Here is a 23,628-nt window from a genome sequence, read left to right on the forward strand (position 1 = left end):
GTAATTATTATAATATTTTATTATTTTATTTAAATATAAATATAAAATAATAAATAATAATAGCAGATTGCATGACAATTTTACAGATACAATAATACCAGGGGGCGGCACGGTGTTAGTGGTTAGCGCGCAGACCTCACAGCTAGGAGACCAGGGTTCAATTCCACCCTCGGGCATCTCTGTGTGGAGTTTGCATGTTCTCCCCGTGCATGCGTGGGTTTTCTCCGGGTACTCCGGTTTCCTCCCACATTCCAAAAACATGCTAGGTTAATTGGCGACTCCAAATTGTCCATAGGTATGAATGTGAGTGTGAATGGTTGTTTGTCTATATGTGCCCTGTGATTGGCTGGCGACCGGTCTAGGGTGTACCCCGCCTCTCGCCCGAAGACAGCTGGGATAGGCTCCAGCACCCCCCGCGATATATATAGTCCCCCCCCCCCCCCCCCCGTAAATTTTGTCATATCAATGCGGCCCGCGAGTCAAAAAGTTTGCCCACCCCTGTTCCAACGAGTCATGTCCAACTGATGAGAACAACCCAGTCGAAATTGATTCAATGCCCTGGGAACTTCTGAATTGACATTTTTTTTTTGTGTTTATGTTTTATGAACAACATGTAAAGAGCTATATCTTGCAAGCGCCAATCAAAGAAATGCCAAATCGAAACTCTAGCAACTGTAGCAACATTCGTAGAGTAGTCAAGTGCACGTTTAAATACTTAAACACGCATCCAAACACACATAACCAACCATCAATGAGAGGTCAGTTTATTCACATAAATAATTCTACAAGTAATTATTTGGACTGCTTTCTGAACAAAGCAGCATAATACTTTTCAGCAAATAAATGTGATAAATCGGTTTCTTCCCTGCAGTGAAAATGCTTCGAGCGAGACTTGGTGTATCTTAACACCCACATGCTGGATTTCATGGCTTAGCCTACATTTTCCTTTATGTTCTGGAGAGTCACATATAGAATATTCCGGCTTAGACTTATATCAGAAGGAAAAATAAAAACACCGGGCATGCAACGCACCATTAGATGTTTCTGCAGATTAGGTATGCATCAAGGGACACTATTAGTGTGCAGAATTGATTTGCTGTCAGTTTCTCAGCGGGGATTGCTTTATAGCTTTATAGTGATTGTGATGAAAGCAAAAAGTAGCCACTCAAGTATGAGTTTCATTCACGTTATTAAATTAGGGGAATTTCATTCAACATGTCTGAAAAGGAGTAGGAAGAATCACCTCCTTCTCTGAGCTTGAGTAATGACTTTTGGTGTGTTCACTTCCTGTGTTTAACTTGCTTACTTATGACTATTTTAGAACAACAAAATGTATTTTTATTTTTTTATGTGTTATAATCGGGGTTCAAATCTCCATTGGACATCAATTACATGTGTGGGTTTTCTCCGTGTGCTCAGATTTCCTCCCACATTCCATCCAGTCAACCATTTTCAACAAACAACTGTGGATACTAAGGGTAGTGTTAAATAACAGTGTTTTTCTACCCTCTAGTGGTCGACAAAGGTATAGCAGTGTTAAATTGACCGGAAATGACGTCAATATTTGACCTTCCGTTCAGTTCGTGTGTAACATTTGACAGCATTGGTTTGCCATACAGGGGAGTGCTAATAAACATGCTAATATTCATTATATGAAGATTTCCGTCATTCAGGTAACATTTTTTTGCCTCAGAAATATATTCGACTGATGTTTTCGTTAATGGCGGCCAAGTAGTTTTTCGACTCAATTGTGCCGTTCATTCATATAGTTTGCTATATGCTAGGCTAGCTCATGATATCTATGCTAACAGTGTGTACGTGACACATGACAGCAACGCTGAAGTTATGCTGATATGTTGTTAATTAATTATGAATATCGTCTTATAGCAGTAACCGAATACATATATGTATTTTACTCTTTCAGATGTGCGATAATGCAGCTGCGACGTTTGGCTGTAAAACTGACACTAAAGCTAACACTATTGCTATTAAGAGTATACTGCTACTGCTGTATTTTGGCGACATGCATAAATAAGTTAACGACACATAAAAGTATACTTTCAGTGAGTAAATGTAGGCACTTTTGATTTGGAAACTCTCAATTTAATCGCAGGGATCTGCATTTTTATTTATATTAGTTGAACGGATCAAATGTATAGCAGCGTAGCAGTTATCTGCTTGATATAAGCATGATAAAATATATATTTTTCATTTCTCTTGCGTGTTTATTTTCACGAATGTCTTGTGTTTTTGTTGTGTCGCAATACTGTTATTTCAGCAAGTCAAAGGATTTGATTAATAGCCCTTTTTGCATTTGTTTTCGCATCATTTGATTTAGCTGAAATAATTGTATGTAATTAAAGGGCATCATTTTATTAATGTGTTGATATTGTAAGCTTGTCTGATGGATGTTCACAATTGAGTGTTGATATAATTCTATTATTTTGCATAAAGTCTTTGTCCCGTGTTTTATTATGATTTATATCTGCAAAATACAGAACAAAATCATACAACAATTCAGTGATCTTGAAAAATGTCCCAAGTAAAAAGTATTGGAATTATTGATACAGTCCCTGTATTTACTTTGTATCGGGTCAATACCAAAATATATAATATCAGCCACCTAAACTTTTCACTGCAGATCCAAGTGATGCCTTTTCATGTTTTTGTTGTCACAGCAGGGTGCTTCTATCCTAAGCTGAGGGAACAATGGTCAAGTATTTCTGCTGCGCAGGTTTGCTAAAAACCTCCTGGGACCAAGTCTGTGTTGCTTTCTGGCAACGCTATCCAAACCCTTACAGGTGAGGCCAAAGGTCCAGAGAGGACTTATTTATTATTGACACCTTTGTCCGCCTTCATTCCTCTTAACGCAGATGGAAAACTGGAAAATCAATTCTTAAAAATATCATTGCTGCTTTTTTCTTTATGTTTGTTATCTTTATTTTTCATATTTCACTTGTAAACATGGCAACTTAATGACAATAATTGCAGCTTTATTCACGTTAATGTGTGCTAGTAAAGTTTTTCTAGCAATATTACGACTTTACGACTACAAGCTGAACATTTTCCTGATTTTTTTGTAACTGATGCGTCTGTGTGTGCCTTTCAGTAACCATGTATTGACTGAAGACATCATTTTCCGAGAGGTTACTCCAGCCAACTGCCTCATTTCCAGACGTCTCTTGACCAAAACGAGCCGTGCGCCGCGTTGGATGGAGCGCTACCTTCCAAAACACATGGCTAGCTCAGCTTACATCCTGGAGGACTCGATAGTGGACCCTCAGAAAAGAACAATGACCACGCTAACATGGAACATCAGCCACGCTCGTCTTATGGTACCGCATATATAACTCCCAAGTTCACAAACGTGTCCTGTTAAGATGAAGTTTTTGACGCAGATGTGTTTGTACCTTGTTCATATTCCCGCCGTCCCCTAGTCGGTGGAAGAGCGGTGTGAATACAGAATTAACCCCGAGAATGGCAGCTGGACGGAAATAAAAAGAGAGGCATGGATTTCTTCCAACGTGTATGGACTCTCGAGAGCGATTCAGGTCTGGAGACACTACTTATCACACACATGATGGTGTATGCTAAATGTTATTACAGTAAACCTCGGATATATCGGACTCGGATATATCGGAAATTCGCTCACAACGGACAGATAAAAAAGAACCAATTTTTCTGTAATGCATTTCCAATAAAAATTCATTGCATATATCGGATTTTTTATAACGGATTTCGCCTATTTCGGACAAAATCTCCAGTCCCGTTCCAATGCATTTGCATTAAATTTCCCTCGCATATATCGGATGGCCGCATCGTGGCGCTCCGATTCGCCGAATCGTGACAGGCCGCTATACGACGTCGTTTGCAGCGTTGCCTGCGCGTCCAGGTACATTGGAAACATAGTCAAGGAAGTGCCTTTTTATAACGGATAAAATCCGATTTCCGCATATACCGGATACAAATCCGATATATGCGTAAAACGGACATTTTCCGGTATACGCATATAACGGATTTCGCTTATATCGGACAAAACCAGTGGGAACAATTGAATCCGATATATCCGAGGTTTACTGTACATGGAAGCGAAATGCCTCCTTTTAATAATGACATTATGTACATGCTGAGTTCAACATATCTCTTTGCAGGAATTTGGTCTCGCAAGGTTTAAGACGAGTGTTACCAAGACCATGAAGGGATTTGAATATGTGCTGGCCAAAATGCAAGGTAAATCTCCGCTGCTCTTGTTAATGCACCAAATATTTGTGTCTTTTTGCTGCTTTTTTTATTGAGGAAACAAAGTAACTTGTTCATCCACCCAAACACACGATTTGTTATGATTTGTTCAGAAAGGACACTATATAAATAATATTAGGCCTTATCAAGCGAGTGTGCTCTATCTCGCCCTTGAGGTTCACCTTGGCAGTGTGACAGTCCTTTTATCGAACTCATGTAAAACATTTGCACCGGTTGGCAAAGCTTTTGTTTTGGAACTGCTGAAAATTGAAAACGGCTAACTTTCAGTTGACAACTCGGTGTCATTCACTACATTTTAATTCAAAATGGTTGGGACGTTCAACTCATTTTAGTCAAAATAGTAAAAAATAAATGAATTCGGCCTTTTGAAATAGCCTAAGTAACTTAGCCATACACGATGGTTAACGTTTCGTGGGGCTTATATTTCCAGAAAATGTGGTCAGTTATGGGGATTTTATTTCCTGACTTGTTTTCGCAGGTGAAGCACCATCAAGGAGTTTAGCCGAGGCGGCGACAGAGCGAGCGAGAGAGACGGCACTGGCAGCTAAAGAGAAAGCCAAAGACTTGGCGTCACACGCCCAGAAGAAACAATACGTCTGATCAACCCATGCTTCCGTTGGTACCCATTTAGGGACACGCTTGTCTTTAAATCCTCTTCCCAGGTGAGTGATGCATTGTGGGGAGACAAAAAAAACGGACACTTCTGCGAGGAAGCAACCTGCTGATCTGGCGGGAGGACCACATTAATGCCTCAGCTTCTTCACTCGGGTCATTCTGATCACGTTACTTTGACTGCATATCACTTTGCCACTTGGTGCAGTGTCAGATCCTGCAAAGAACTTGTTTGGAATTACAATTTCTTGCCGTTCCTCTGACCTTCATTCAACCTCTGTGCCCAACAAATGTTAACTTTTTTAGTTTGTCAAACTAGCTCCAATCAACATTTCAGCAATATGTTTTATGCAGAATTATGTCTGATGTTTTTTTTAATAAGCTACTATAACCCTGATTGTAAGTTCTTCACAAACAATCCAAACTGAAATTGAGCATTCTGCCTCATATTGTACGTCAAAAAGCAAATATGAATACATGCTCTTTATATTATGATATGATCATTCTTTTGTCAATCAGTGTTGTCTTGTGTTAAATATGGACACGTTTAAATATAGAAAATATTTATTCATACAAAAAAAGCTTACACCATTACAAAAATTGCTACATAATATTACTGGGCGGAGAGACTGAAGAATGCATATACTATAAAAAGTTATAAGGCATCTTGCATAATTCAAAAGTGAGGGCAAAATGTGCCTTCTGTTATTAAATATAGAGCAACATGATACATATTTGTTATGCAGCAAATGTAAAAAAAACATGTCTGATCCATGAGCTTGTCAAGAAATTAGTAACATAAAGAACCTTGGATGTGCAAGAATCGATGCGCTCCGATCCACCAGCCATCACCAAATTACAGAGTAGAGTGTGCAAAAAAAACGCCAAATGAATATCAGGTCAAGTTGCCTAATAGGCTGGCATGTATGTGCAAATGCCGTTATATCGTTCCTCTTAACCTGTTTTTCCACATGGAGATCTGCAACTCTTTGGAGACAAAACAAGTGCAATGCGTGGATGTTTTTGTGCAAAAAAAAAAAAAAAAGCCAAAAACACGAGCAGACGTGTATGTGTGTGTATACACCGTAGCAGAGATTAATGTTTTAAGTGCATGCCACACATGGCCTTACTGAGTTGTAATGCTTAGGAGAGGCTGAGTAGATCAAATCTAGTCCGAAGGCTGAAGTCGGTGAAGGTATTGAAGTAAAAAAAAAAAAAAAAACTGTATTGATTTATGAAATCCCTTACAATGAATGATTGTAAGTGGCTTTGGATGTTTGTTCCATCGCAGCCCAGTGATTTGAACTGCCTTTCAGTGCAAATCGACACAGCTCACTCATGATTACACTCGTGGTGTAACAACAACCGCCTTTGTAAAAAAAAAAACATGGGGTTCAGTTGTGCAGCATCATCCTCCTTATCCTGCTTATTTTTGGAATGTCTTCTCCCCCTTTGCCTCGGTGACGACGCTGATAAAAAAGGACCGCTGCCTCGCTGCTGTCATAGCCAGGCTTTGTCCATACTGGAGTAACAGTGATCTGCATCGTTGCGTGTATAGTGCAGGGCGTCAGAGTCCATGCAATCAAACACGATGCTTTCCACGTCCACCTCGACGTCCTCTGGAAGAAGCAAACATGAAGAATTGGTCATGTGTGTTAGCTCAGAGAGAAGATTTAGGGTGACAGCAGTATTGTGCCTTGTGTTGAGGGCCACTGTGTTCCTAGTTAAACGTTAAAGTCTGGAGCCCCTGGACTACGGCAACGTGAAACTCACCTCTGTCCGAGTCAGACCTTTCGGACGACATGGTGGACCCCTGGCTGTCGTTCCTCATCCGCTCGGTCCCTCTCTGCAGCTGCTCCAGACGCACCTGCAGCTCCCTCTGCTCCCAGCGCAGGCGGCCCTTCAGCTGCTCCGCACGCTCGTCCTGCTCCTGCAGCTTCTTAAAGGAGAACGTGCAAATTGCGTGTAAGGGGACAATAAGGCGCCACTGCAAAAGAGTATTACGCGGGTATGACAATTATGATTTGCAACTTTATAAAAATTTAAAAAATATTTTTTAAATGCATTCCATTGAGAAACAATGTGCTTGAGATATTAGACCTTATTTTTTATACATTTCGGTCACTGATTCTAAAATATACCACCACTTTATCCTCCATCCTCTGTTAACTCAAATAAGATATTATTTATTTTAAGATATTATTATTACTCTGACGACCACCGATTATCTCGGATTGTAGTTTTTTGCTACTTTTGCACTTGTGTTGACTGTATCGTGAATAGAAACATTGTGTTGCTTAGCCAGACATTCTAGAACAGAGGTAGGGAACCTATGGCTCGGGAGCCAGGTAGGGCTCTTTTGATGACTGTATCTGGCTCTCAAGCATTTCTTACCACAATAAAAATGTATTTTTGCTAACATTTTAAAGTAAACATCACAGAAATCACTGTTAAAAATATTAAAAATCAACAATTATGCATTTTAATCCGTCCATCTATTTTCTACTGCAATACGGCCGACCATATCTATCTTTCCTGATGATATTTTCCAGGTCAAACACCAAAACTCGATTATTACTGGGTAATGCGGTAGTGTACCTCGGTCATTAAGATGTAAATGTAAACTTTCCTCCTTTAGTCAAATAGTCACCTAGCTAAAGCTGCAGAACCAAGCCTTCTGGCAAAGATGGCCAAAAGAATGAAATATACTGAGTACGGTGCAAAACCACGCAGCAGCAGAAGTTGCACTAATGGCAGCAAGTATTTGATTTATTATTGGACACTGCGCTGCTCACGAAAGTGTGCTGGCCACACCCCCTTGGCGTGGGGTAGTGTGCCTGGTCTACGTAATTAGAGCCCATTATATATAAAACTGTTGGTCTTACATAAAAATGCACACATTTTATTGTATTCAATGTTTAAAAAAAATGTATATGGCTCTCACAGATACACATTTTAAAATATCATGGGGGCGGCACGGTGGTCTAGGGGTTAGCGCGCAGCTAGGAGACCAGGGTTCAATCCCACCCTTGGGCATCTCTGTGTGGAGTTTGCATGTTCTCCCCGTGCATGCGTGGGTTTTCTCCGGGTACTCCGGTTTCCTCCCACATTCCAAAAACATGCTAGACTCCAAAATTGTCCATAGGTATGAATGTGAGTGTGAATGGTTGTTTGTCTATATGTGCCCTGTGATTGGCTGGCGACCAGTCCAGGGTCGCCCGAAGACAGCTGGGATAGGCTCCAGCACCCCCCCCCCCCCCCCCCCGCGACCCTCGTGAGGAAAAAGCGGTAGAAAATGAATGAATGAATGGTCTTCATGGCTCTCTTAGCCAAAAAGGTTCCCGACCCCTGTTCTAGAAGAACGTTTTATGCGGATGAAAATTCAGTCTTAGATCTATGAAGGGACGTAATCCTGCTCATTTCGGGGACTTTTTAAGTGATACTGAATCCCAGTGAGAGGAGCCAGGTGAGGTGGTGCCTCCCAAACTTCTCCCTGGGGAGCTACTCTGGGCAGGAGGACCTAGACTATGTCTCTCAGATGGACTTGGAATAACTCAGGACCCGCCGGGAGGAGCTGGATGAAGTAGACGGGGAGAGGGAAGTCGAGGCGTCCCTGCTTAGGTTGTGGTCGTGTGAACCGACACAAGTGGAAGAAGACAGACCGACGGATGGATTCCAGTGGGGCAATACAGGTATAGGAAGTATTTTGGTAAAAGGCTCAAGGTAAATCTGCATTCTCCTGTTAACCTAAATGCCCCCCATTCTTCAGACTACGGCTCTGACCACGCCTACTCTGTTGTGATTGGTCACAGGTTGAGAGTCGTCTACATCCGCCCCCTATCCCGCTCAAAACTGCAGAGACACTCCCTAATGTATCCTACATGGATATCGGATTGGATCGCATATTGGAGAAGGCGGCATCCGACTGCGCTTTGTTAGCAAAACCGCTGTCCATACATGACGTGGCGGGCGAGGAGAGGAGCAGTGACAGGTTGGTTGGACGCCGCAGTACCTTGATGTGAACCTGGGCTCGTCGGAGCAGGTTGAGCGTGGTGTTCCTCATCGTGTCGGACGACAGGGGAACTTGCTTCTTTAGCTGCTCCAGGCACTGCCTCAGTTGCGCTCGTCTGCGGAAGCACAACAACAATGCTTGACAACATACAAGCGCACGCACGCACGCCGCCCCCAAATTAGCCTCATTACTCATCATGCTTACTGTATTAATATAATAGCAAGCACTATAATAGTTACCTGTTTTTCTCCAGCTCGTTGTGTACAGACCTGCATTTGCGACATAAGGTTGAGTTAACAAACAAAAACATTAATAATCGAGTCAAACCACTCCCCGCTTGTCAGCTGCGTGTTATGCAACGTATTCACCTATTGCCACCAGCAGATATCTTCTTGCTCTTCTGTTTGCTTCTCTTATCAGAGAGACCTGGACTGGGAGGCAGCAGTGAAGCGTAGCCATGTTCTGCCTCTGTAACAAACATGAAACAAAATGTAATACACATCACAAGTACGTAAAATGAAACACTAGCCAAATGTATTAATTCACGCTGATATCGTAGTCTGTCATTTTTTTTTACGTAATACATTGCCAGGTTATCCAAATACTATAGAAATATTACATAAGAGGAGAAATTATTAATGTTGTTTTGGGGGCAAAGTCAAATACAACAGGGAAGTGATGGATTACTGTAATTCTTTTGCAATTTACAATTTAAAGAAATCCTTGCTGTGACGTTAATTGACAAAGTCAATTATAACTGTAGATGACAGACTGCTATGCTAAAAATATATTTATTATTAAAATGTGGTGTCATTTGCAATATTATTTATATTCTTGAGTATCCAAGTCAAGGCATACACTCTTTTTATGGTCCCAATCATCCTTGCTAATGTTCTCATGCAGTTTTTAATGTAATTTATTTTTGATAAAAATCAATGAAAAGGGAAAATTTAATAAATCTTCGGACGCCGCTTATCTAAAGTCAGCAGACATAAAGACTCTGTCATCAGCATCAGCTGTGTTCGATTTTGGCGCCATCGGCCAGTTAACGTTTCCATTCTTCTCCAAGCTAGCAAAGCCGCATACAAAAAAGTAACCCCAAATGTCAGCAAATGCAATGGCAAAGGATGTATATCAATATGGAAAAAACAACGACATATTCTTGGACATTTCTATTAGCAATATGAGTCGCCGGGCGTCATTTTGAAAGCAGCCCATATTGGCGCCTTTGAGTACAATGATGTGGACGATATGTAGGTCACTGAGTCAAACGGGGGGGAAGCTTGTCCAAAAATAAATACTCCTACACCCAACACTTGTATTTCTCTGTAATTCGCCATTATATGTTATTTGACAACCAGTGTAAAACTCGCTCCTTTGTGTATTTTGTTACTTTAACAATAAGAAACTTCGACAATGACACAAACACTGACCTCGCTCTTTCCTCTCCAAGAACTCGGCGGCACGAAGAAGCACCTGGATGTTGCAAATGGAACCTTCCATTTTTCTATGTTATTATTTTTTTCTTCGAAAGAATGAGCCAAAGAAGCCAGTCGATTGAAGTGGGTGAAGCAGTGTCTGACTTGACTGACTGTGCAAACTGCAACGTCCTCAATACACCGTATAGTGCTGCCTTCAGGGCATCGTCTAAACTCGGTCATCTGAGTGTTCTGGAAAAATATATGTATATTCTGCCTAAAATGTCCATTCATAAATAAATACGTTTATTACAGTAGTATGTTACTTCGTAAATATGAAACATGAAGGGTAGTACCCCAGTTTGGGGCGTTTTTCTGTGGATTGAGTCCAACAATATTCCAATATTACACAGTACCTTGAAGGCATCAGCAGGCAACGTAAAACGTCATCGTCACGCCCTCTTCCCCTCCCTCCCCTGGAAGTGTATCGAGTGATACTTGCTATTCATAATTTAGCCACTAGATGACACTCAAGGATATAGGTATATGTGTGAACTACACTCGTGTTATACAAAAGAATAAGATAGTATGGCTGTATGTTGTTTGCTGAACTGAAACCATATGGCATTAAATGAGTTCTGGATAAACACAGCTCTTTTTCATTATGATTTCACGTCAGTAACATTCTAGTATATTGTTTATTTATAATTTCATACCCGGAAGTATTAAACACTGGGTCTAATTACACACACTAAAGTATTGTTTTTTTAAACTTTTGATTCATTTTGCAAATATTGGTATTAAACATTAAATGTACTAAAGAAATAAAAAGGTCTGGTCTGTAAATAAGACGTTTTAAAAGAAAGTAAACATAGACTAAAGTGAAGCCTGTTTAATCAAATTTGATTCAACATATTTGTACTAAAGGGGAGAAACGTTTGCCCTTACTAAATATGGCGGTGCTAGCTACAATGCCCGCGTAGATTTCCGTTGTAGTTCCCTTGTGAAAGCGAAGCCACTATGCCAGCACTATCTGTAACCTATGAACTCCCGAGTGTGCCAGCCCTCCGCCATATTGACTGTTGTCTTGACTGGAGGAGAGAGGGAACGTTTGCGGTCCGACAATAAACGAAAAGTGTGCTCTGGAAATCACCGAAACTGGTGCAAACTTGGCGAAAGCGTATCGCATACACTATCGTGATGGCAAGGAAGAAAAGCAAGCAGCAAGGCGTCGGTCAGAAGGAGCTTATACCTGGGCAGCAGACCGAACCGAAGAATCCAGTCTCTCCCGGCGATGCAACTGGCGGCGGCGGAGGAGGAGGAGGAGATGCTGGATTGGATAGGTTGACCACCACCACCACCAGGGCGAACCAGGCAAGCCAGTTAGGCTAATACACTTTAATGTTAGCGCATCGTCGTTATTCTATTCTAAGTTACATACACCAATTGTATCCCTTAGCGTAGGAAAGGTAAAAGGGACGTTAAGGGGTTCATCGTCTGACAAGCATTCAGGCAACCATGTTCAAGTCGCTGTAAGAACGGTGCCCCGTACATCGCACCGTGGCAATGTCGCCGTGCAGCCCATCTTATCTGCCGGACAGGTGACAGTGTGATACCGGCAGGTCGTTTCATTACCAACGTTAAACACACAACCGTTCGCCCGCCTGCTAATGTTAGCCAGGAGGCTAGCCGCCAACTAGCATGCTGCAAACGTGCTTACTACCTCCACTTGTACACACCACAGGAAACGGCTAACTAGCTACGAGCTAATCGGCTATTTATCGTTCATAAATAAGAGCTTTATAACAGTGTAACAAACACTACACACTTTATTCCAGTCTGCTTTGAAGGAAAACATCTTTATTGTTATATTTAATTAATTCTTAGTCACATGAAAGTAGATGTGCATGTGTTTCGAAGAATGCAAGATCGTAAATAAAGAATTGATGTATTGTAGGTTAGACATTTGCCACTTTATTAGCCCACTAACCTTACATTTGACCTCTGAACTTAGCTGCTTGCTAATGAGTAATTACACTGTAACCCCTTGTGTTGAAGATGAGTGCTACATGTCACACTATGCAATAGAATGAGGTTGTTGTAAGGTCTTGGGATAATAATGTGACACTTGATTTGTTGCATGCGTTTACATTTAAAGCTTCTGTATGTCATCACCTCAGGATGGTAGATTTTTTACGACCAAAAATATGAGTACACAGTCACGGGCTAGCATATGTTATCAATTGTGGATTAAGAGAATAGCTTGTCTATATTATTTCACAATTTCAAGATAAAAATGCATTAAAAAATTGCAGTCAATTGTTGTTCAGACATATGCATGCAAAAGTGAATATTTGTAGTAATGATGTTGCTATACATTCAGTGATAACTATCCTGAATAGCTAAACTTAGACAAATAGCTATCATTAGCTGACAACACATGATGATAGGATGAGCGCAGTTTATGTACTAATTGCAAACCACTGTTAATTTATTAACCTTTTTAAATATGTCTTTGTTTAGCCTATGCATACCTGCTGCCTCCTTTGCCACCGGGAATTTAAGGACTGGGGTGCAAACTCTGTCAACGGACTCCCCGGGGGCCACGGCACCAAGCTGGCTGACGCCGTGCCCGCTCTCTCCCAGGCCCTATTGCGGGAGGCGCCAGGGCGTAAGCTGGCCGATTCGATGCCCTCACTGTCCCAGTCCCTGCTGGGCGAGGTGCCCCTGTGGATCTGCCAGAGCTGCTGCAAGAGTGTGGAAGAGGAGGAGAGACGGAGCACCCAGGAGCAGCCAACAGCGGTAAATACAAGTGGACCGAGAATTGGCTCTCAGGGCGTATTGTCTGTCGGCTGAGGTGCTTCTGTTTATTTACTCACTAAATACAGCGGAACTACTGTAGTGGATGGCAATCTGTTCTGAATAACAAATAATGTAAATTAAACCAGTTTTAAGGGACAAACTGTTGCCATCCAAAAAAAAAAAACAATTTAATCGTACAGGTAATGTTTTAATTAAACATTCCAAATAAGTAAAGCTCTATTACAGATTAAATAAATATGAAATAAAAAGACTCATCCTTTGATGATGTGTGACATAAGCCAACCAAACACAAAAGCGAGTCACCTTGTTACTATTTAATATTATTAAAATGTCATACAGGTTTCTAAATCATTAACTACTAATGAGAATGAATAAACATGCAATTGGAGGATTACTGTGTGTAGTCTTTTCATATTAATATGTAAGATCACAATAAACATTAAGGTGTCCAGTCGCCTTTTGGAGTCCTGGCTCAGGTCCTAAAAGAGCTTTCCTCCTCCCCATTTGCAACCAAACGGCTGTTCATGCTTTGATTGACTGATGACAAGTTTACTTTCGCTTTGAAAGTGGCTGCTTTCTTGTGGCGTAAGAATTTAAGTGTGAGAAATAACGTTACGACACAATGATATCATCTCGGTGAACATTATCAATGATAAATCTGGTTTCGCTTAAAGCGGGGGCATCCTCTGGTGTTTTCAGGGTATTTTCTGGTTAGAATACAACCTTTTTTCTTAATATTTTGACTTTCAATTTTTTTCCCCCCCAACTACAGTAAACCTCGGATATATCGGATTCAATTGTTCCCACTGGTTTTGTCCGATATAAGCGAAATCCGTTATATGCGTATACCGGAAAATGTCCGTTTTACGCATATATCGGATTTATATCCAGTATATGCGTAAATCGGATTTTATCCGTTATAAAAAGGCACTTCCTTGACTATGTTTCCAATGTACCTGGACGCGCAGGCAACGCTGCAAATGACGTCGTATAGCGGCCTGTCACGATTCGGCGAATCGGAGCGCCACGATGCGGCCATCCGATATATGCGAGGGAAATTGAATGGAAATGCATTGGAACGGGACTGGAGATTTTGTCCGAAATAGGCGAAATCCGTTATAAAAAATCCGATATATGCAATGAATTTTTATTGGAAATGCATTACAGAAAAATTGGTTCTTTTTTATCTGTCCGTTGTGAGCGAATTTCCGATATATCCGAGTCCGATATATCCAAAGTTTACTGTATTTCAACTTTCTTATTGTAAATTATTATAATTATGACTTTATTCCTATTCTGAGTTGATGTCGAATGGCTGTCACTCGTGCTATGTTGTACTGAGCAGCCTGGGCGGAGCCATGTGCACCGATTTCTCATGTTGCATCCCCGTTTCTGGGGAAAGAAAAAAAATGCAAAGAAGCCAAAGAAATCTGAAGTTAATCCTTTAGAAGCTTACTGAACTAAAGAAAGTAAACATGAAATCTGTTTGCTGACATACAGCGTCTCTTTTCACAGCAGCTTTTACGTATATAACATTAAAAAAAAAAAGTGGATTTTTTTGGTCACATTTGGCTTGTAGTTGCAAAAGCTAAAAATAGTCCGCATGACTGAGAGCACTGCTGCAGTCTTTGAAGTGATTTAACAGTATTTGTTTTTTTTGGTGGGGGCTTTTTTCCCATTCTCATATACATTAACATTTCATTTAGTTACAGCATCTAACTTATTGTTCCTGAGCATGAAATACAAGGTCCGTGAATTAACTAACTGTATGTATGTGTCTTCCTATTGCAGGTACCATTGTCACACTCTTCCTCTTGTAAGTCCCAGAGCTGTGGGAACGGTTACCCGGAGCAAAGTACGGTGGATTGGGACCCGAGTTCCTTCCTGTCAGCCCACAAACTATCAGGACTGTGGAACTCAGCCCATGGGGGGGAACACTGCAACCATAACGCCTCCTTACACTCACAACAAGGTCTGTCAGAACCTTTAACAATGAGCATCACGTTGTATTGAAGTCTCAGAATTGACATAGGGTTTAAATGTAATTAGGTGCGGATTCTGGAAGAACTAGAACGCTTTCTTTGCTGGTTATTGTGTTTAGCTGCTCTGTAGGAGTCCACAAGTCAATACAAAAGGGTCGAAAAAATGAGCATAATAAGTCCTCTTTAAAGAGAAGATGTCGTATTTTGACAAAAGAAACTAAAAAAAATACAGTTGGAATTTTTGGAAAACAAGGTTGTGGAAAAATGTATAATTTAATGGGGATAAGGTGGTAATATTATGGAATGGAATGGCCTTTATTGTTATTATACAAGATGTACAACGAGATTGGAGAGCTTCTCCTTTCAGTGCAGTAGTCAAGTTAAAAAAAAGTATACAAAAAGTACAGTAAATAAGACAATTTAACAAGATATATACAAGATATCCAAAATATACACATAGTATTGCACAGGAGCATATACAGGAGCAGACATATTGCAGATATATTAATTTTAGTGCAATGATAAATGGGTCTTAGTGCAAATAATGACTGGTGTACACACATGAAAAAAGTCACATATTAGTATTGTATTGGGTTGTTAAACAAATAAATATGTTTGAGGTAGTAACAGAGGCTTTCTTTATGAAAAGAAAGCTTTTCATAGTTGTGGAGGACAGCACACCTGAGGAAAAATCAGTATTTTTATTAGAAGAAATTCAAAATATTAAAGGAAAAAACTGTAATTTTAAGACATTAATGTTGTAATATTAATGGGAAAAATAAAGTCAAAAAAAATACCCTTTTTATGTTGTATTTTTTGGTAAATTTGGTGAGGGGGAAGTTGTAATAATACGCAAATAAAGTGAAAATATTAATGGAATAAAATCATAATAAAAGACGGTCATTCAGTGAATTTAGTACTCATGATTCACGCTCCCTTTTACTAGATTGAAGAAAACATACCATCCTTAATGTGTAATGTTTATCATTTCATTCCGATTTTCACTATGTACCCGCAGGTTTAATAACGGGCGCACTCTGCCACGAGAAAAGAGGACTTCACGAAGCACCCGGGAAATCTGCTAAAACATCGGTAGCCAAAGTGTGTCCCTACAGTCACCCGTCAACGCAGAATTCCAGTGGACACTCTGCTGGGAGCCCCCTCTCTACCTCAGCGGACCTGTGCAAGACCACTCCCAAGCATTTCAAGACCATGTGCCGTCGACCAACGCCACCAGGTACTTCTTGGGTGGCTGTATAGAATGGTGACTTATAGTGGGGACTTTAGGTGTTTTTAAAGCGCTTTTCATACATAAAACGCAACGCAACGTGATTTGCCCAGTTAAAAAGTATGCCCTGAATTAATATAACTAGTTAATATTTTATGATAGAAACAGTTTGACCCTACAGTGGATTATTTTTATTATTTTCTTTGGGGAAAGTCCTGTGTTCTGTAATGGTGGAATTATGTTCCACCTCAGAGGTTTCATTCTGTTTTTCATTTTAACTTTTAAAGTTACGCAATAACAGTTAAAGTGGACCTATTATGCTTTTTCCACTTTTCTGACCTATAAATGTAGTTAGAATGTTGTATTCTCGTGTTAAATGATGCCTAAGTTTCACATAATGAGGTTTGCGTATTTGGAAGTCAGCCCCGAAAGAATTTTGGGATGGCTCAAAACGCTCCGTTACAAAAGGCGTGGTAAAACTGCCCCTTTGTGATGTCACAGAGGGGCGGACTTTCTTATAAATTAACTGTATGCCTCCCCCCAAGCTCTATTTTGTGTCAGTCATGGAGCAAAAGCGCTTGTCTGTGTTGCATTATTATAGCATTATAGCATAGAGGAAGCGGGGTTGCTAATAGCCTTTTCCCGCCACAATTAGCGGCTCGACCCAAGTTTTTTTTTTTTACACACTGTTAGTCCCGCAAAACACATTTCCTATTAAAAGCGTCACTTTAAAAAGATAAGTCGCCGTTTATCAACTCCTATAAAGTTGGCGGCACAAACGGGAAATCTTTATACGCACTCGACAGTGCCCAAAATAGCATAGCCGCTTATTATCAAAACTTAGAACGTTTATCAACTCCTAAACGGCACAAACCAGAAATTTTTCTATGCACACACTTTAGCATTGCATTGTGACCAACCACAGCAGAGTGGGCGTGCCTGGAGGTGGGCCATGGGTGGAAAACATTAAAACAGGAAGCACGAAATCCAAAGAAATACAGCTGAATAGGTGCAGATTCTGGAAGAACTCGAAAGCTTTCTGTGCTGGTTATCGCGTGGAGCTGCTCTGTCAACAACTCAATACAAAGAGCCGAAAAATTAGCATGCTAGCCCCCCTTTAACAGCCATGTAATTTATTATAATTAGCATGTACTCACTATAATGTCTTTTGACACATATGTGATTCTTCCAGGTGAAGCCTTCCACGCCAGCGACCATCATCAACACACAGACTTGTCGGTACCCCCCAATAGTCCCACGGGCCTGTCTTCCCAACATTCCTCCCTCCTGCCCCCAAAGTCCAGCTCGGGACAACACAACCACGTAACCTCTTCATCGGCCTCCGGCGTCGCAGCTCACAGCCCTTTCTCCCCGCTGGTACCAAACCTCCACGGGCCAACAGCTAAAATGACTTCTTCCAGTTCAGACAGCCCAACGTCGGTTCACAAGCCCGGCCCGTGCAAAAACTCCCACATTCCTGCTGTGAACACACAACACGGCAAATTGGGCACATCAGCGTCAGGCTGTAACCACCCTTGTAATGGACACAGTACGGGAACGGCGGCGTCTGCAAATGTAGGCAATTTGTCGACTGGGTCCTGCAGGTCAGTGCGGAGAAGCATCGTCTTTGTTTGGTGTGTGAAAAGTTCATTGAAGCATTCTTGATTTTTGTGTTTTTATTTGTATTTGCAGGGACCAGGCATGTAAGGGTCACAAAATGACAAACGGGACACTGTGTCATCCGCCACCAGATCTAGAGGAGGTGGAGGATGAAGACAGCAGCTCTGAGAGGAGCTCCTGCGCCTCCTCTTCCACCAACCAGAAGGATGGAAAGTACTGCGACTGCTGTTACTGCGAGTTCTTTGGGCACAATGCGGTAATTTTTTTTTTTTTTCCGCCCACACATTTGTTTGAAATGTGACTTTTAAGTCAAGATTTTACAATTAAGAAATATTGATTTCACAGCCTCCAGCTGCTCCAACCAGTCGAAACTATGCCGAGATTCGAGAGAAGCTCCGGTCGCGACTGACACGACGTAAGGAGGAGCTGCCTCAGCGTCAGGACGCTGACATGACAGCGGCCGGCGCCATTGACAACCGGGATGTCGATGAGTTGCTGGACTTCATCAACAGTTCAGAGCCCAAACCTGTTAACAGTGCAAAAGCGGCGAAAAGGGCTCGGCACAAACAAAAAAAGAAGGTATGGTTATTTTATTTTGTTTTTTTAGTTTCAGTCCTAAATTATTAATGTCACTCTTTTACTGAAATTAAAATTAGCTGCGCAATATTACAATGTGGCGATCTTGTTATCGGTTAGCACGCAGGCCTCGCAGCCAGGAGACCCGAGTTCAATTCCATCCTCTCTGTGTGGAGTTTGCATGTTCTCTCCGGTTTCCTCCCACATTCCAAAAACATGCTAGGTTAATTGATGACTCCAAATTGTCCATAGGTATGAATGTGAGTGTGAATGGTTGTTTGTCTATATGTTCCCTGTGATTGGCTGGCGACCAGTCCAGGGTGTACCCTGCCTCTCGCCCGAAGACAACTGGGATAGGCTCCAGCACCCCTGTGACCTTTGTGAGGATAAGCGGTGGATGAATGAATGGATGAATTAATATTACAATGTGGCGATCTTGTTATGGGTTACCTACTTCAGAGTGGGTAGCACACAGGCCTCACAGCCAGGAGGCCCAAGTTCAATTCCACCCTCTCTGTGTGGAGTTTGCATGTTCTCTCCGGGTACTCCGGTTTCCTCCCACATTCCAAAAAACATGCTAGGTTAATTAGCAACTCCAAATTGTCCATAGGTATGAATGTGAGTGTGAATGGTTGTTTGTCTATATGTGCCCTGTGATTGGCTGGCGACCAGTCCAGGGTGTACCCCGCCTCTCGCCCAAAAACAGCAGGGATAGGCTCCAGCACCCCCGCAACCCTCATGAGGAAAAGCGGTACAGAATGAATGAATGAATGAATATTACAATGTGGCGATCTTGTTATGGGTTACCTACTTCAGAGTGGTTAGCACGCAGGCCTCGCAGCCAGGAGACCCGAGTTCAATTCCACCCTCTGCCATCTCTGTGTGGAGTTTGCATGTTCTTTTCAAATTGTCCATAGGTATGAATGTGAGTGTGAATGGTTGTTTGTCTATATGTTCCCTGTGATTGGCTGGCCACCACTCCAGGGTGTACCCTGCCTCTCGCCCCGAAGACAACTGGGATAGGCTCCAGCACCCCCGTGACCTTTGTGTCAATAAGCGGTAGAAAATGAATGGATGAATTAATATTACAATGTTTCTACAAATAACAAAGAAAGAAAGAACGGCAAAAAAAAGTCGGTACCAATACTGCCACCTTGTGGCAGTTTATAGGTGTCGTTTGTCTCCATGCGGAAGAAAACCTTTTTTTTTTACCATTGCAGTACTGTATGTACTGCAAATGTACTGCGAAATTTACAAAAATGCACGTTTTGGCTTGTTGACGTCATTTTAATGTATCCCCATGCATAATGTATGCATGGGGATACATAATGTATGTTAACATCTGCGTGATATTTGGTTCATTCATTTTATTGTTCATGTTGTACTGACCAGCCAGACCCTTTCCGTTGTAGCAATAAGTTTAACTTCTATTTTTCTATGGTTATTATCACTTTCCTGTCCGCCATGAATGACCTAATTCTAAATATTTGTAATATTATGTCTTAACAACCGAAGGTGGGTTTTCAAACGTTAGATGATTAGACTCATATATAACTGAATGAAACACAAAGTACAGTAATTAAAAAATAATGTCTTTTTAATTCCCGCTGTCATCAGATTTGCGATTACTCCCATATCATTTATTTTTCAGGAAAAAGCTCTGCAGGGTAACATGGGTGCTGCAGGCAGCGATCCCATCTCCAATCCAACAGAGCCCGTGGACGAGCCAATGCCTGACACTTCAGAGGCCTCACGGTTACTGGATTGGCCTCAGCTGGAACTCGAGCGAGTCAACAGTTTCCTCACCAGTCGTCTGGAAGAGATTAAAAACACCATTAAAGACTCGATTCGGGCCTCATTTAGCATGTACGACCTCAATCTAGATGTCAATGACTTCCCAAAAAAGGCAGCTACGCTGGAGGGCAACCATTTACTGTCTCATCTCAACGGGTCCTCTGACTTGCAGCAGATAGACCTCGACTTAGCCCCTCTTTCGCTGGGAACTTTTAGGAACCATCTGGACCTGGTCAACGGATGGGAGGACACAAACGCATCCCAAAATACCACCACCACTACTACCACCACCACCACATCCACAGGGGTCGCAGGCGGGTCTAAGGACATCCAGCGCTTGAACACTACGCCAAGTCTCTCCAAACTCATAAGGGTGCGCTCCCCGGAAAAATGCACTTCGTCTGGATGTGACGGTTTGTTACAGGTATCCAACCAAGCGACAGCTAAATCAAAGGAGGACACGGCCGATGCTAAGAACAGCACAGTTGGAAATGGTGGTACGAAGTCAAAGAAGAGTAAAAAGCAGCAGCAAAAACAGGAGCAGACTCTTTTGGAGCACAATTCCAAAGTCAGCGAATCCAAAGTGTCTGAAATCGTTAGTAACGGCTACAAAGCTGCACTCAAACAGCTGCAGCACCAAGCTGACAACCAGAGGAACGGCTTGAAGAAAACCGAAGAGAACAGACCATCCAGAAATGCGGCAAACGCCGCAAACGGCGGCCCCCCCAATGCACACAAAGTTAAAAGTGACACTGAGATTCGGGCGAGCAGATGTGAGCAGGATTCCGAGAGCAAAGCTCATCCCGCCATTCCAGCAAACGGGCAGCAGCAGGCTCAATCCAAGGCGAAAAATAAAAAGAACAAGAACAAGGGGGAGAAATCCACTAGCGCTTTTGGTGCGGCAAGTTCTTGTTTACATCAATATATACACATATATATATATATGTTTTACAAATTCTTACTTATTTCTATTTTCTGTAGATGATGTATTTCTTCCAAAAGATGTGGATCCAACAGAAATGGATGAAACTGATCGGGAAGTGGAATACTTCAAAAGGTAAATGGAGCTCAATCAACAGGTTGGAATACAGCGGAGCCTCCAAATTCGACCATAAAGCATTATGTTACACTATGTAAACTGTTATGACTTTAAAACTATTTTTTTTTCAATTACAGTCGTGCCACACTACATTGCGGTTCAACTCCCTCAATCTATTATACATTAGTTTCCCCAAAATTATTTAATAAAATATTATTGTTGGTTAACTGCAGTCTATTTTTAGTCCCAAAGATTTATATCTTAAGGAAATGTATATATTATTATTATATTATTTACCTAAATTGGGTATTTTCAAGCATACAATGTTCTAAATGTACTAAAATACCCTACAGTTTACGGCAATACAAGCTATTAAACTGTACTATACTGGCCACTAGGTGTCACTAGTGACGCAACAGACGCCAATGAAAGGCTCATTCATTCATTCATTTTCTACCACTTAATCCTCACAAGTGTGTGTTGGTGCTGGAGCCTATCCCAGCTGTCTTCAGGCACCCTGGACTGGTGGCCAGCCAATCACAGGGCACATATAGACAAACAACCATTCACACTCACATTCATACTTATGGACAATTTGGAGTCGCCAATTAACCTAGCATGTTTTTGCAATGTGGGAGGAAACCGGAGATGGCCAAGGGTGGAATCGAACTTGGGTCTCTTAGCTGTGTGGCCTGCATGCTAACCACTCGGCAGCCGAACAATAACATTCATTTTTACTGCTTTTTCCTCACGAGGGTCGTGGGGGTGCTGGAGCCTATCCCAGCTGTCTTCAGGCGAGAGGCCGGGTGCACCCTGTACTGGTCTCCAGCCAATCACAGGGCACATATAGACAAACAACCATTCACACTCACATTCATACCTATGGACAATTTGGAGTCGCCAATTAACCTAGCATGTTTTTGGAATGTGGGAGGAAACCGGAGATGGCCAAGGGTGGAATCGAACTCGGGTCTCCTAGCTGTGTGGCCTGCATGCTAACCACTCGGCAGAAACACTACTTCATTTCACGTTTCCACTCTACTTCCAGCCCTGTCCGGTATCGTTGACTAATCCAAAAATGTTCCCCATTCTTTTCCATTCTAGGTTCTGCCTTGATTCTGCAAAACAAACCCGCCAGAAGGTAGCAGTGAACTGGTCCAACTTCAGCCTCAAAAAAGTTCCCTCCAATGCAGCTCAGTAGCTCGGCTGAGCGCCAACAAATAAAACTTCCACAACCACAAACTCTTTCAGTAGATCTCTTTGACGCGAGGCTTTCTCTCATTGGCTGAGTTGAAGGACCTCGTTCACATTATCACACTAGTTGAAAAGACTCCAACCAATCCGACTGGCGGCTAGTTAGCCAGGGATCAATATCAAGGCCAGCTATACCATTTTTTTTTGCTACTATTGCATTGTTCACTTAAATGACAGGTCCAAAACGGAAAACAAGTGTGTTTTATCCACTGCATCCATGTGCTGACGTATGTAGTATGTAAACATTTACCTTACATGAAATAAATGTTTTTATCAGAAATCATGACATGTAACAGTGTTAAACGTCTGAATTCCAATTCTGGTGCTCCGTTATGGTGTTGTTACTTATCAGCTTCCTTAAAACACAAATGTCTTCGATTTTTACTGCAGCATGTCAGCTTGACTACCACGTTACACATGACACTGCACTATTCTATTCAAGCAAAGTTAAGCAGAAGATGCATAATTTCAAATGACTCAAATACAATGGTTATCAATGGAGTCCCCATGCATGATTAAACAACTGTCTAGTATAGTGTTAGCCTGCAATCCAAACATCAATCCTTATATTCCAGTACTGTTAATGTTTATTTAATGATTGGAACCATCGCATATATTTTGCCACAGTTCATATTGTATATATTGACTGGTAATTTTGGGCCTTTTTGAGCCTTTGGCATGTGTTACCAAGTTGTTACTATGGGTTGTGGTTGTGTGTGTGTGTGTGTGTGTGTGTGAGGGACAAATTCAAAATCTGATCTTTTTTTTTTCTCCAGTTGCTCCCAAGAGTTGATCATCAAAAGCTGCATCAACCCCGAGTGTTGTAGCTAATGGCTATCATTGCGATCAATGACTTGTTTTGTTTCCATATGGACATATTTGATGCTCTCCTGGTTTAATCCAATTAGAGATGAGTATCTTACTGTTTTGAATGTAGATTTATACTATACCAATAATAGCCAAGTGTATGTTGGCTGGTTTGCTTAAAAAAAAAAACTTTTGATACTGTG

The 23,628-nt window shown here is 41.5% G+C and overlaps 3 protein-coding genes across 4 annotated transcripts; 2 read left to right on the plus strand and 1 right to left on the minus strand.

Moving 5' to 3' along the window:
• The first annotated feature begins 536 nt into the window (after window positions 1-536).
• On the plus strand, window positions 537-5,364 carry prelid1a (PRELI domain containing 1a). 2 transcript variants are annotated; one of them, XM_058063659.1, is made up of 6 exons: window positions 537-1,673; window positions 2,682-2,801; window positions 3,110-3,335; window positions 3,438-3,551; window positions 4,152-4,230; window positions 4,739-5,364. In XM_058063659.1, exons 2-6 carry the CDS (start codon window positions 2,710-2,712, stop codon window positions 4,858-4,860), a joined length of 633 nt encoding a protein of 210 aa, XP_057919642.1. In that variant the 5' UTR covers window positions 537-1,673; window positions 2,682-2,709; the 3' UTR covers window positions 4,861-5,364. The 2 variants fall into 2 exon arrangements, with proteins under 2 accessions (XP_057919642.1, XP_057919641.1); XM_058063658.1 differs by having other exon boundaries at window positions 547-1,673; window positions 2,679-2,801.
• On the minus strand, window positions 5,310-11,898 carry mxd3 (MAX dimerization protein 3). Its single transcript, XM_058063661.1, has 7 exons — window positions 11,555-11,898; window positions 10,318-10,554; window positions 9,253-9,352; window positions 9,124-9,153; window positions 8,885-8,999; window positions 6,646-6,811; window positions 5,310-6,491 (listed from the first exon to the last, which is right to left on the minus strand). The coding sequence occupies exons 2-7, from the start codon at window positions 10,385-10,387 to the stop codon at window positions 6,373-6,375; spliced, it is 600 nt and encodes a 199-aa protein (XP_057919644.1). The 5' UTR covers window positions 10,388-10,554; window positions 11,555-11,898; the 3' UTR covers window positions 5,310-6,372.
• On the plus strand, window positions 11,317-23,616 carry fam193b (family with sequence similarity 193 member B). Its single transcript, XM_058063657.1, has 10 exons — window positions 11,317-11,676; window positions 12,826-13,104; window positions 14,917-15,097; window positions 16,126-16,344; window positions 17,528-17,939; window positions 18,028-18,211; window positions 18,301-18,534; window positions 20,183-21,221; window positions 21,307-21,382; window positions 22,469-23,616. The coding sequence occupies exons 1-10, from the start codon at window positions 11,503-11,505 to the stop codon at window positions 22,563-22,565; spliced, it is 2,895 nt and encodes a 964-aa protein (XP_057919640.1). The 5' UTR covers window positions 11,317-11,502; the 3' UTR covers window positions 22,566-23,616.
• Window positions 23,617-23,628: the final 12 nt, after the last annotated feature.

This window comes from Doryrhamphus excisus, chromosome 23, assembly GCF_030265055.1.
Source record: "Doryrhamphus excisus isolate RoL2022-K1 chromosome 23, RoL_Dexc_1.0, whole genome shotgun sequence".
NCBI classification, from domain to species: domain Eukaryota; kingdom Metazoa; phylum Chordata; class Actinopteri; order Syngnathiformes; family Syngnathidae; genus Doryrhamphus; species Doryrhamphus excisus.

Bases quoted from the DNA above. Each gene is read 5' to 3' on its own strand.
- prelid1a (XM_058063659.1), top strand. From the start codon at position 2,710: ATGGTCAAGTATTTCTGCTGCGCAGGTTTGCTAAAAACCTCCTGGGAC. The intron at 3,336-3,437 runs GTACCGCATATA...GCCGTCCCCTAG, and splicing joins TCAGCCACGCTCGTCTTATG to TCGGTGGAAGAGCGGTGTGA. The intron at 4,231-4,738 runs GTAAATCTCCGC...TTGTTTTCGCAG, and splicing joins TGTGCTGGCCAAAATGCAAG to GTGAAGCACCATCAAGGAGT.
- mxd3 (XM_058063661.1), bottom strand. From the start codon at position 10,387: ATGGAAGGTTCCATTTGCAACATCCAGGTGCTTCTTCGTGCCGCCGAG. The intron at 9,353-10,317 runs GTCAGTGTTTGT...TGTTTGTTACAG, and splicing joins CTTGGAGAGGAAAGAGCGAG to AGGCAGAACATGGCTACGCT. The intron at 9,000-9,123 runs GTAACTATTATA...GTGCTTCCGCAG, and splicing joins AACGAGCTGGAGAAAAACAG to ACGAGCGCAACTGAGGCAGT.
- fam193b (XM_058063657.1), top strand. From the start codon at position 11,503: ATGGCAAGGAAGAAAAGCAAGCAGCAAGGCGTCGGTCAGAAGGAGCTT. The intron at 15,098-16,125 runs GTCTGTCAGAAC...ATGTACCCGCAG, and splicing joins CTCCTTACACTCACAACAAG to GTTTAATAACGGGCGCACTC. The intron at 18,212-18,300 runs GTAATTTTTTTT...TTGATTTCACAG, and splicing joins AGTTCTTTGGGCACAATGCG to CCTCCAGCTGCTCCAACCAG.